The following is a 13682-nucleotide window of genomic DNA, read 5'->3' on the forward strand; positions in this document are numbered from 1 at the left end:
TCAGGCTTGTTTAAATTTGCCAATGTCTACTCATTCAAGCTACATTGGTATAATATAATCTGCTGTACTGCCAATTGCTATATACTGTAGTCCAGCTTTAATTGCTTCTCTGTGAGTAGCAGTAGCTACTGACTCACCCCAAGTAAAATCTCCATGTTGGTGTCGTCCCTACATCATCTCTAGAGAGGACAACATCTAAGCCCTCCTCACTGACTATGTCACTGGACTCGGTTTCTTGCATTACATTAGCAGCTGTCTCCCTCTACTCACAACAGATTCTTGTATGCTGGAACCTGGGATAACCTTCAGCATCTATAAGAGCCTCAGTGCATGCAGTATGTCCTTCAGCTTAAGTGCAACAATATCTGGACCAACAGACCAACTTGGCCTACTCAGTCAGATCCTTCACAGGCTCAGCCTGACAGCATTTTGTCCTGTCAACATTTGATTCAGCTGGTTCTGTTTCATGTACGCTTGTTGTTCTAGCAGTTAATGCAGCAACATCTCCACCAGTGTGTGAATGTGAGAGTGAATGAATAGTGGCATTGTAAAGCGCTTTGGGTGCCTTGAAAAGCGCTATATAAATCCAATCCATTATTATTATTATTATCTTCGCTCTCTTTAAAGATGGAGTGGCTGCTTCCACCTGAAAACTACTTGTTGTATAGTTGGGGTTCTGTCTTAATTTTGTGCAAGTAAAGCAGCTTGTGCTTGCTCCTTAGCCATTGCCTTGCAGTGTGTAGGTGCATAAATAAACTGCAGTGATGTAGCAACGAGACACAGTTGAAAATGAATGAAAAGAATGAAGCAGTCAGGGTTGCACTAATTTCAGATTCAATGTATATCGTTAATTTTGGAGTGAAAAACTGTAGGACTTGTACAAAGTGTGACCAAGCAATGAGCAAACCATGCATCACATGTGCCGGAGTACACTTGCCATGCCAAACCTGACACCTGCTTCCATCAGAGGTTGTTTTCTCTGAACACTGCGCTGCTTGATGGCATCATCATTGTAAAGGTAAGTCAAAACTCCTTGCAGGAAACACATTTGTTGCCAGGCTGGTTTTGAATTAGTGAGGCTAGGTTTTTATAATTAGATGTGCTGCCTCTGTGCTTTGAAATGTCTGAACCCTCCTGCCCTTTGTTCATCTAGATCAGCTTTAAATTCCTGGCAAAAACAGTCTGCACAATAGTCACTTTTGAGCTTTAACCCTATCTGACCTTTAACTCCATCTAACCATACCTAAAACTTGGTATTTTCACAGAGCAAAGTAATCTGCTTGTGTTGCTGGGGACATAAACATCATTTCATAAAGGCTGTAAACGTGATACTGCACCACTGTGGTTTCACAATTGAAAGCATTATACACACTACAATGCAACTCGAGCTAGCAAAGAAGTGTCTGGGGACTATTACTTCCCTTTGCGGTGGTAAATCACCTCAGCCATCCAGAACCAAGACAAGCACTAACTGTCTCTCTGCAGTTAGGGGGCCAATGCAAATTTGTCAAGTACAGCTAAACCATTTTTTAAAAAAGTTTGAAATCCCATCCACGTTGGCATTAAAGGCCCAGTCATTACCCACTTCGTGACCTTTTTAGTCACAGCGGTGACCTTTTCATGGCCAACAGTGTAAACGGTAAATAAAGCACCAATAAAACGCCAATGTGTCGCTTTGCTCCCGGTGCAGTACAGGAATGCACTGAGGGTGCCATCGAAGTCCTCACTACTTCACTCCCGCAATGCAAAAATCATGACTCATAAATATATGATCAAAAAAACAGGGCATCATCACCATGCATATGGCACTGCAGCTGAACTCACTGTGGCTCGCTTACACAAGAACGCGTTAGCTTCATCTGCGAACAGCAAGACGCTGCAGAAGAGAACATCAAAGAGAATGAAGATTAAAAACAACATTTACTTAATTAGCCAGTAAAAAATAAATAAATAAATAAACCCCATATCATTTCCACATATACCACTATAACAGTCTATCATATTCAACCCTATTCAAGAGTCAGTATTTAACAGCTGATTTGCATGATCTAATTCATTGATTGTTAATGGAGCACAATAAAGTGCTTCCCCCTCTCCTGCTGGTGTTGGCTCGCTCAAACACCTTGTGGCAGTGACTCCATTGCTCCCCATGGGTGCCACGTCCCCACCTGTCACAGTGGCACAGTCCATGCTTGAATGGAGAGCCAGTTTCTGAGAGGAAATGGAAAAAGAGGGAAAAAATAGAACAGAATTTCACTGCCATCTTAAAGATATAAAGTAAATATTTATTTATTGTTATAAGCATTATAAATGACCGATTACATTGTTTTTTTATATAATTTGTATATGCCAATGATGTATGTAGGAAATATTTATTCATAACCTGTGCTTTACAGTATTGTGATACCATCACTCATCATGGTAACCTTTTTTATTTTCTTCATGGAGTCATTTTGAACTAGAAATAAAATGCATAGCATTACATAGATTTATCCCTGACAAAACCAAACGCAGTGTTAATCAACACTACATAAATTGACAGCAACAAAAAAACCTTTTAATTATTCAAAAGACAGACAGAGCCATACCTTTGTGAGGAGAGTTGCTTCCTGTCCAGATGTACTAGGATGTATTCTTACAGGACTTTGTTCTGCTCAGGGATTCAAGTCGTCACAGGTAATTCCTCTCGTTTCTTTCAAAGTTGCTTGTGTGAACTAGATAAAAGTGGAGTCAAGTTAGCTTTATTTGTGTGGTACATTTCATACACAGGGGAACTTGGTGTGTTTTACAGTAAATGCATAAAGATAAAAGATTTCAGCCTCTTATAACACACGAGAGGAGAGAGAGAAGACTATGGAGTATCTCGGTGGCGTATGTATCGTCACTTCATTTAGTTTTAATTCTCTGTACATTCAGGAGCTGCGTAATGAGCTGGGTAATCTGATTTTAGCTATAGTGAGAAGGCTGGAACATCTATATATAGACTCGAGTGCAGCATTTGGTATTTTTTGTAACAGCCATTTCATGTGCATGTGAATATGGGCTGAAAAGTACATCAGAATGATAAACCATGTCCACTCAGGCTTTTATGTTTGAACTTGGAGCATAATTATAACTTGCAGAAGTGAAAAATAGTCAAACCAAGCCTGAAGATAACCATAACTTTGCTTTTAGATATACTAAAATTAATGTAGTCATTCATTCTTAACAACACATTGGTATTTCAAAGCATCTCTGAAAGCGTTTGCTTCTTTTTTTTTATGTTACATTCAAGAAATCCTCTCAGAGTCGGCCTGTTTGGCAGAATCAACAGGATGCATTACACATGGCACATGAATAGACAACTGAAAGCATTTATTTTATTTTGAAATTTTATGCACTTCCAAGTTGATGTTGGAAAACCCACGGAAAGGCTATAGATTTCTTAAATTCAGTTTTATTTATATAGCGCCAAATCTCGACAACACTCACCTCCGGGTGCTTGATATAAGAGAAAGACCCTGGAATTATAGTATAGAAAACCCTAACAATCAAACGACTGCCTCTAAGTAAGTGGAAAAGAAAAACTCCCTTTTAACAGGAAGAAACCTCCAACAGCGCCTGGCTTAGGGAGAAGTGTAAACGTGTCGTAATCGTTTCAGAGCAGTTAAAACTTTCCTTTCTGTCATTTTAAAGCAGTTTACACATTTAATCACTGAGATATTTTAATATAAGCAAAAGAAGCACAATTTCAAATGAACATCTCAGTTTTTCTACATCATAAATAAATGTTGTTTCAGTAAATCAAAGAAGTGACACAAAAAACTCATATTAGTACTCAGTACTTTACTAGTGTAAGCTAATTTATGGAGCCCTAACTCACTAAAATATCCTATTTGGCCACACATCCTGCATGTAATTCCTCCTTGTGATGATAATGATCAGCGACAGTTGGATTTTATTAGCAGTACAAACTAGAGAGCAAATTATTTTTCCTGTTTGGAAAACAGTTAACCTGGAGGTCTTTCAGTCCAAGACGATGCATTCATCACCCACCCACAAATTGTTGCTGCCATCAGGGTCAATCAAGCAACCTATGCTAGAAAAAAATACATTTTTGAACGAATGAGGATCACTGCATCCCACAAACTCCTACAGTGCTCCTGTGGTGAAAGTGTGACAGAGCCTGACAGGTCAGACAGAGATTAAGCATGGCTGTGAGTTTGTCCCAGACTGAGATGAAGGCCCTGAATCGCTGCCCAAACACTGCTCCTGCAGTCCTGCCAGCAACGCAGCACAATTATCACACTGACTGCTGCCTCGATGGCAGCTCCAGTCACTGCTGCCCTGTGAGATTCCTGCTTAAAGCGCTGCTGAGTGAGATACTAGAAGATAACATAGCAGTCATTCTGAGGATTAAGGAAAGAACAAAGTCATTTCCTCTCTCACCTCATAGACTCAAGGACAGTCTGTCTGTGATCAGCAGCTTTCAGGTTCATCTGTTCTGTGATCAGATTTCTGGTTCCTGTAGAGCACAGGTTTTGGCCTCTGCTGCCACCTTTTTCTTACAGCTGCATTTTATGTTAAACGTTAGCTGGAAAGAAAAAAAGAAACAGATATTATTTAAATGTATATGTTTTGACCACTCCTGGCATTGACCTACTTTTAATTAGGGTGGATTTGTGTCTTTTGTCCTGTCCTCCTCCCCTCACCCCCAAACCAGTTGTGGCAGGGAACCTGGTTCTGCCACAGGTTTCTTTGTATTAAAAGGAAGTTTTTTCCTTCCCATTGTCACCAAGTGATTGGTAAAAGGCGTTTTTATATAATTTTAGTATAATTTAGCATGGAAAGTATTTCAGTGGAAACAGTTGCTCTGGTTTGGGGGTAATTTTTGTGGCTGCTTTTATTAAGGCTGTTCCTCATCGAGCATCTCTTGTTGTCTTCCATGAATATCTTGTTGCGGTCGCTGTAAACAAGTGCGTATAGCCAGTCTCTCTCTGAATAAATAAATAATTGGTTTTGTTGTTTTGCCACTTGGGGGCAGTTGAATAACCTGTAAACACAACATATTATTTTCTTATTAAATAATGATGGTGCAAAGGAGAGCAAACAGTTCCCTGTTTGTGTGATATTTAATGGGAGCCCACCTGCTGTATGTAACCTCTGACGCAGTGTACAGTAACAACTTGAAGAAAACACATGGCACTGCTCAGTGCTCTACCGTGTTTCACCAGCTAGTTAGACAATGTGGTCGTGGTGTTGGAAATGGTGTCAGGTCTCTCCTAAAAAACACCTCCTGCTGCCAAAAGCAACACAATTGAGGTTTGGTGATCCCAGCAGCAAGTTAGCTAAAATATCAGCATTGTTTTTCTTTTATCATAGACTTCACTGCAGTGTTATAACTAATGAGGACTGCCCCATTTAGCTGATATTTATTACTGGTGTCCATTTAAAGGGAAAACTGTTGCCTGAGCTCAGCCACACAGACTACCAAGTTGTGCCCTCTAGAGGTGGAACATAATGTAACCATTTACAGTCACATGCATTACTTTTGGCTGAACCTGGTATAAAAGGCCAAAGCGATGGATGGAAAGGAGGTCAAATTCTTGCTTGCTCACGTCCTCTCTTCTACTTTCTTCCTCCACTTTCCATTTTCTCCTTATTTTCTCTTCTTCTGCTGTCCTTCATCAACCTGACTTAGATTTCCTTTGCTTCCTTTTTTATTCTTCTCGTCTTGGCACTCTTTTTGTCACTTTGAGTGCGACATTTTACTTTTTCATTGAGCTATCTCTGTGAGTCATTGTTTGTTTTTTCAAGCTGTCCTTTTAGCTCTGTAGGATATTTGTCTCCATCTGTTTCATCTTGGTCAGGTTCTTCAGCTTTATCCATACCAGCATTATTTCAGTCTTTAATACTGGTAAATGTCTCCAACGTTATCCTTGGGGTTTATTAGATTTTTTTTCATGGCCCCAGTGAGCTGCATGTACAAATAGGTTTTCAGGGTGAGGTTGGCCACTACAGGTTCACTATGATGACCCTCCTCAGTTTTTCGGGACATGTGATTCAGGGTTGGATCTGTCATCAAGGGCTGATTGTGGCCTAGAGTATACAGGGAACTACCCTGGCCACCATTTCTCTCTCTCCTCCTCTCCTCCACATGGCAGACAGGCTTCTGGGCTGATGGCCAGAGGCAGTTTGCTTGCTCATTCAAGTGTACATACCACACCACTGATTTACTGAGTTCACAGTTTTTATCTTTTTGTAAATAAATAGTTCATGCTTAGCGTACTTGCACGAACAATCTCTTTTGTTGCAAGCTGGAGACACTTATGGATTCCTCCCGAATTTAACATCGTAAATTTTTCATGCACTTGAAGTTACACCCAAACACTGATCTGGTTTTAGCACAGAGGTAAAAACAGCACACAGAAAACACACCAACTGTTTAAACAGAGACGTGTTAAAAATATCAGCTCAGCTCAGCAACAGAAGTACATTTTCTCTTTAATATTGGTACAGGGACAACAAAAGGCTGGAAAAGTAAGAAGCACTAAAAAGAAACAGCTGAAGTTCAGTTTTGCAACTAAGTAGGTTAATTGCCAACAGATCGGTTACACCATTGGGTGTAAAGAACATATTAGAGCTGCAGAGTTTCTGAGGATTGAAGATGGGCAGAAGTTCATTAGTCAGCAGAAAAACTGGGTCTATAAATTGTGGAAAAATTTCAGAATAATGTTCCTCAATGTAAAATTGTGGAAATGGTGAGTATCTCGTCTTCTACAGTACATGGTATCATCAAAAGATCTTATCTTCTATAATCTGGAGAACTCTCTGTGTGTCATGGTCCCAGGACTTCTGACCTGATGTTTTGAGTTTTGACATTCTGTATTAAGTTCATTTGTATTCTTAAGATCCCTAGGTTTTCTGTTCAGTATTGCTTATTAGATTTCCCCCCTGTGTTGTCCTCTGTGTCTCCCTCTGTGTGACCGTGGATATAGTGATTTGAGTTATTGCGCTTTGCTTCCACACCTTGTGTGTTCTCTCTCTCTCTGCCTCTCTTGGCTATCTCTGTGTACTTTCTGTGTTATGTTTAAGGTCCACGTCTTGGCATCAGCATTTTCACTTAGTGTCCTTCCCACTCTGTCATGTGTAATTGTCCTCAGCTGTGTTCTCCGTGTTCTTCCCCTCACCTCGTTACCTTCTGTGTATTTATGTCAGCGTTCCCCCTCTGTTCCGTGTCGTGTTATCCCTCATGCTGTGTGAGCCTTTGTGTGCCTCTCTGTGAAACTTTAGGTTATATTTTCCCAGTCTAGTTTAGTTCATCATTAGTTGTATCATTTTCCTGAGTCTACAATAAACTGCCTTTTTGAGTTGATTCACGTGTTGCGAGTCCTGTATTTTGGGTCCAATCTCTTGCCTGCACACAGTGATTCATGACACTCTGAACAAGGGACAAGTGTGAAAATCAATATTAGATGACTGTGATCTTTGAACGTCTTCAGGCAGCACTGCGGCAGCACAGTCGTGACTATTTCATGCAAATCCCTGCATAGGCACAGTTCACTTCATCAACAAGTGCAGGTTAAAGCTGCAATCATGCAAAGAAGAAGCCATATGTGAAAATGATATAGAAATGCTGCTGTGTTCTCTGAATTAAGACTCATTTAATATGGTTTAAGGTAAAGTGGAAAACTGTTCTATTCTCATGGGCACATCTGGAAAGGTGCCATCAGTGCTGAAAGGCTTTAGGCCAAAATTTACTCCCATCCACAGGGAAGGCCTTGCATATTTCAACAAGCCAAACCACACAGTGCACGTGTTCATAGTATAAGAGTCTGGGTGCTAAACTGGCCTGGTTAAATCCTACATCAGACAAGAATGAGACAACATTCCTCTCCTAGAATTCCAGCAGTTCAACTGGTCTCCCCCATTCCCAAACATTTACAAACTATAAGGAAAGGAGATAATACACAGTGGTAAACATGGCCCTCCTGTCCTAACTTTAAATCTGTTTGCTGCTATCAAATTTAGGATGAGCTAAAATTGTACATCTTCTCTGTTTTCTCAGTTTTACTGTAAATAAAATATGGGTTTATGAGATTTGTGAATCATTGCACTCTGTTTTTATTTACATTTTACACAGCATCCCAGCAATTTCAGAATTAGGGGTTTGAAAAGAAGATGCTGTCATCTTGACCCCTGTCAGTCAGCAAAGATGGGCAGTAACGCGTTACTTGTAAATCCGATTACTTTTTTCAAGTAACGAGTAAAGTAAGGGATTACTATTGCAAAATCGGTAATTAGATTACCGTTACTTTCCCGTAGGAACGCTGCACTACTGTGTTGATTTTTTTTGCGAGGATGTCTCATGACAGTGACGTAAGCGAGTGCAACATTTGTGACAACAGACGTGTGCAGATAAACAATGGATAATATATCGAGTGCAGAGAGAGTATGAGCGTGCAGCGTTTAAAGCGTGGAAGTACTGACCTTACTTTGAGTTTGATTCCATAAAAAGTGACAAAAACATTAGCGTCCGCTGCTCACTGCGTGGGAAGAAAACTTCTTTTTACAGCGAAAAACCCCCTAAACTTTCAAGCAAGCGCAGAGTGCGCTACAACGTAATGGTAAATTCACAGAGAAACTCGCGGATTCTTCAACTGACCGCTGCGGCTCACCTGCACCAGGGCAAACCTCCGCCTACCCAACTCCTGCTTTACAGGTGAAAATAGAGCAACAGGACCACTAGTCTTTGATTTTATTTATTTTCTGCTGTGTTTTACTTGCATCTATTTGAAAGAGTGAGTGTAAACACAGAAAAAATATTTTATTTTATGTGCTGGAATGTGCAGAAAATAGGTTTAAATGTTAAACAAATTTCTTCCAGTCAGTGAATGTTGCATTTAATTTAATTTTTGCTTGATGCATACAGTTAAAATATTAAAACTAATAAAACAAGTTTTAAAAAGAGACTTTTCCATTTTTTGGGGAAGTAATCGGTGATTAGTTACTGATTACTTTTTTCAAGTAACTTGACCAACACTGGTGGACAGGCAGGGTGTTCCTTGAGATGCTTCATGAAACTGCAACCAGCATGTTGGAGTGACGTTCTGGTGACTCTGCTCTGTATTACGAAAATAAACCATGTAAAAGAACGTAAAACATTTCGGATTAACTTAAATTTTGAAAATATCTTAAAATATGGTGTCTTTATAGATAGATAAATAGTATTAATTTCCTCATATAGCAATGATTAGGGTTTTGGGACAAAGAGAACTGATTACAACCATAACCTAAGATAAATTACTCCAAACAACAACCTTGCATTTTAAAGTATGTAACTGACCCGACAATGAGAGTTGTGAAAGAGTCTCATACATATGCTACTTTCAGGTGCTGTCGGAAAAATATGAATGAGTAATGATTAAACCTACCCCTACGGCCCAGCTAAGTGATTAAGCAGAGTTTCATACATGATTGTTTAAATGTTAAAATGTTCTCGTTTCATGCTTCACGTAATTCTGCACGAGCTTTAGAGCAGACTAATATGCTTGACGAATTTAAAGAAAGAGGGGACGTGAAGGCAACAAAAAAGACGTTCCCTGCGTCAAGCACGTAGGGGGCGTGGTCTCGGCTTACATCAGGAGCACAGACAGCAGCAGCAGTTCACATAAAGTGACCGAGACTATTGTGGCTGTCAGAAATATCCAGGCAGAAACATGTCGGTGGCGTGTCTGAGTAGAAATGTTTTGGCTTTTAGGAATTCTAGTGTGATGGTGGTAAGTAGAAAAAAAAAACCCCAACAAAAAACATCTAATTCGGTATTTGAAGGCTTCACTGACGTAACTATTAATGGCTTTTTTGTTGGTTCGTGCACTGTTTACTTTTTTGCTAGGCTACAGGATATTATCACAAAGTGTTTATGCCTATGTGTAGCATAGGCCTTTTTGTATCCTATGCCTATGTGTAAATCTGACAGTACTTGACAGAGTCAGCTGTCAAGCGAAAACTGTCGGATAACTTTTTCTCCTCGTAAAGACCTCTTTGTTGAGTGGTAGTGCACATAGGTTATACACTTCATAACTTCTAATAAATATATCAGCTATTAATGCATTAAATTGATATTTTATTGTCCTGGAAGAGTCAGTTAGATAACCAAAGTCCGCAAGGTGATGTAACGCTTTCAGTTCAGTTCTTTCAGGCCTCCACTAGGGGGAGACTCCATACTATCTTACACAAAAGGAGCGTACAGTAAGTAACTGTGTTGTGTAAATACACAACGCGACAAAGACTGATCTGAGGGCATCTAAGTGTATTGTCTGTCATTATAACTGTAAATTAAATGCCCTTGTTGCTGTTGTTCATACGAGGGAATGCATTAGCACTCGTACTAGATAGACTCTTGTATTCCAGGATACTCCCAGATTAGTTTTACATGGCACCACCAACAGGAATGTCACATCATGAGGCGTCCCTTTGTACATATCTAATGTTTTTAATCGGACTGTACTGTTGTACTGTTCTTATTCAGATACCTTGGTAATGTTCAGTTCAGTTCATTTGGGATTGTTTGTTTACTATCTGTGGTACAGATGGTGCGCCATGCTCAGACTGCAGCTGCTCCGGCTCCTGAACCCAGGATCAAAAAGTTCCAGGTTTACCGCTGGGACCCCGACAAGTCTGGAGACAAACCACGAATGCAGACGTATGAAATCGATCTCAACACGTAAGTCATGAACTGGTCATTGAACAGAAGGCTGCTGAGCAGTATGTTTACTTTTTACTGCACGTTTTATGCCATTGTCTAATCTACTGACGTGTCCTCATTATTACAGCTGTGGGCCGATGGTTCTGGATGCCCTCATTAAGATCAAGAATGAAATAGACCCCACGCTCACATTCAGACGTTCCTGCCGTGAGGGTAAGAGAGGCCATTTGGATTCTGTTTGCACATAATAATGTGAACAATTTCTGAATGAAAGAAATCAGTGACTTGGTTTCAGACTGACTGTCTGTGAATATCTCAAATATCTTCAGGTATCTGCGGCTCATGTGCCATGAATATAAATGGAGGAAACACTCTGGCGTGCCTTAACAAGATTGACGCCAACACTAGCAAACCCACCAAAATCTACCCGCTTCCACACATGTATGTCGTCAAAGATCTGGTGCCTGTAAGTACTGCTAGTCGAGAGAACCCATCTAAGTTTAAAAACAAGCGACGTGGAAGAAAGTATATTACAGTTTATTACATTCATCATGTGTCTCTCCTTATTACCACCAGGATATGAGCAACTTCTACGCGCAGTACAAATCCATCGAGCCCTACTTGAAAAAGAAAGATGAATCTCAGGAGGGGAAGGAGCAGTATTTCCAGTCAGTGGAGGACAGACAGAAGCTGGTAGAAAAAGAAAAAAACTTATTCTTTTAATCTCTACGTGATTCACATGGTTAACACAAGCAACATTGAAGCCATGTGTCAGTACTGTATAACACGCTGAGAACTGATCGCGTAACCCAGAGATGTCAAACTTATTTTACACTGCTGACCACATACAGCCAACTTTTATATGTAGGCCAGACCAGTGAAACTCCACTTTCTGTCAGTCTTCAGAAGTTTAACTACAGATTTAATCAATGGGATATCTTATTATAAGATGAAGAAGCTTCATTTCAACAGTGTGCCTTGGTTTTTCTACATGATGAAGAAATGCTGCTGTAGTAAATTGAAAGAAATCTGTCAGCCTGACTCTTTCGGCTTAAATTGTAAGAAGTAAATGTGTAAAATTACAGAAATCTATAATGTAATTACTTTGCTGTATTGTGAGATGTCATGGGGGAACCTTTTGCCATTAGGAGAAGCTGTAAAACCTGAGAAATGCAGTTAAAAGTCCAAATTTCTGTCTTTCTTCACACTGGGCCGATTCTGGCCCCCAGGCGTCATGCTTGACACCTCTGGTTTAACCATTAAAATAAATAATTAATTTGGTAGCAACGTTTTAGGAGCTGTTGCTAATTTGATTAAACAGGCAGAATAAGCTGGTATTTGACTGTCTAACATAACAGGATGGCCTGTACGAGTGCATCCTCTGTGCCTGCTGCAGCACCAGCTGTCCCAGCTACTGGTGGAATGGAGACAAATATCTTGGACCTGCTGTCCTCATGCAGGTAGGTAATATATTATATTATTATTATAATGTTAGGGAGATAGCTCTTTTTTTTTTTTTTTTTTTAACTGCTGGTGGAGATGCCATTGATACTGAATTTGGTGTCTTTATCCCACAGGCGTACCGGTGGATGATTGACTCCCGTGATGAATTCACAGAGGAGCGCCTGTCTAAACTTCAGGACCCCTTCTCGCTGTACCGCTGCCACACTATCATGAACTGCACTAAGACTTGTCCCAAGGTGCTCCAATGTGACCAAACACACACTTCCTCACAGTTAAGACTTTCAGTTTCTCACTCTGTCTGACTCACTTCTCTACAGGGACTCAACCCGGGAAAGGCCATCGCGGAGATCAAGAAAATGATGGCGACTTACAAAGAGAAGAAAGCAGCAGCTTCATGAGCGTGTGAATATGAAACTGGCTCAAGATCCACTGAGAATACCTCAAACTTAGGAGGCCAGCTGTAAACCTTGCTTAGAACTGTACATTTTGTGCTCTTGATGAGTGTCTTATGTGTTTGAATGAGTCCAAGTGTGTTTAAGTGAACAGGAAGATGGAAATTCTGAGAAAAGGACGCTAGAAATGCCGTACAAGTGTTGCGACATGTTGGACTACAGTTCTGCTTTTTGCATGCTGTACTACATTTGCTTGAAATTGTATCAGCTTGTTAATATTTATATGCATAATCATTAAACTCGAGTAAAGCTTGATATGGAGACCATGCTCGTATGCTGATCACCTTTGTAACTTGCATTCCTAGGGAAGGATAATGAGATGAAAACATATCAAATGTTTTGTCACAGTGACATAATTTTCTGCTCATGGCAAAGAGGAAGAAATAACCTATGGTGAAAAATCTGCACCTGTTGTCATAATGACAACAAGCGCTACCCGAATTCTAAATTTTGATGTCCTACACCTACAAGCTGCCCAACAGCTACGGGGCTGCATGTGTTATTGGTCTGTAGTAAGCCGATTTCACTGTGTAAACGAGAACTTTTTTTTCGACCATAAATATTCTTAGCAGAATGAGTAGTGGTAAAATGTTACCAGGTAATATTACACCCATGTTATGCTAAAGCCATTTACACACTGTCTCCATACCAGCCTTTGTGGTGGTGCTCTGTCATACTGCACATTCTGGTATTGATCCAACACTAAGTAAATACAGGGCCAATATTGTCGATACCAGTACCAATACTTTTAATCTTTAAAGGTACCGACGCTCTTATTGGTATTAGATACCAGCTATGCCAGAAAGAGCAGTGTGTCATGAGTTTGCAGATTTTAGACACATTTTAGACCACTAAAACAGATTTTTTTTTTTTTACCTCCCATAATAATTAGTTAATACAGTAATTCACACCTTTCAGTTTTGCATGTATGTTGAAAATGTGTTTTTTTGAAGACCTGAAATGTGCCTGTCTCTAACCAACTTTAGGTCAGCTTCTCTTGTTTTAATGTGTTGTAGGCTATAAATAAAATAGAGATGACAGTCAATGCAAAAAGATTCAAATATTTTTAGTAGCTCATG

The 13682-nt window shown here is 40.0% G+C and overlaps 1 protein-coding gene across 1 annotated transcript; it reads left to right on the plus strand.

Moving 5' to 3' along the window:
• The first annotated feature begins 9620 nt into the window (after positions 1-9620).
• Positions 9621-12999, plus strand: LOC308407204 (succinate dehydrogenase [ubiquinone] iron-sulfur subunit, mitochondrial). Its single transcript, XM_080898732.1, has 8 exons — positions 9621-9758; positions 10572-10705; positions 10815-10900; positions 11017-11153; positions 11264-11380; positions 12046-12147; positions 12265-12387; positions 12469-12999. Exons 1-8 carry the CDS (start codon positions 9699-9701, stop codon positions 12547-12549), a joined length of 840 nt encoding a protein of 279 aa, XP_080754858.1. The 5' UTR covers positions 9621-9698; the 3' UTR covers positions 12550-12999.
• The last annotated feature ends 683 nt before the right edge of the window (positions 13000-13682 follow it).

The sequence above is a fragment of the Rhamphochromis sp. 'chilingali' genome (genome assembly GCF_963969265.1).
Source record: "Rhamphochromis sp. 'chilingali' genome assembly, chromosome: 12".
Taxonomy (NCBI): Eukaryota; Metazoa; Chordata; class Actinopteri; order Cichliformes; family Cichlidae; genus Rhamphochromis; species Rhamphochromis sp. 'chilingali'.

Excerpts from the sequence above, each read along its gene's own strand:
- LOC308407204 (XM_080898732.1), top strand. The coding sequence starts at position 9,699 with ATGTCGGTGGCGTGTCTGAGTAGAAATGTTTTGGCTTTTAGGAATTCT. Across the intron at positions 10,901-11,016 it reads CAGACGTTCCTGCCGTGAGG|GTATCTGCGGCTCATGTGCC; the intron begins GTAAGAGAGGCC and ends AAATATCTTCAG. Across the intron at positions 11,154-11,263 it reads TCGTCAAAGATCTGGTGCCT|GATATGAGCAACTTCTACGC; the intron begins GTAAGTACTGCT and ends TATTACCACCAG.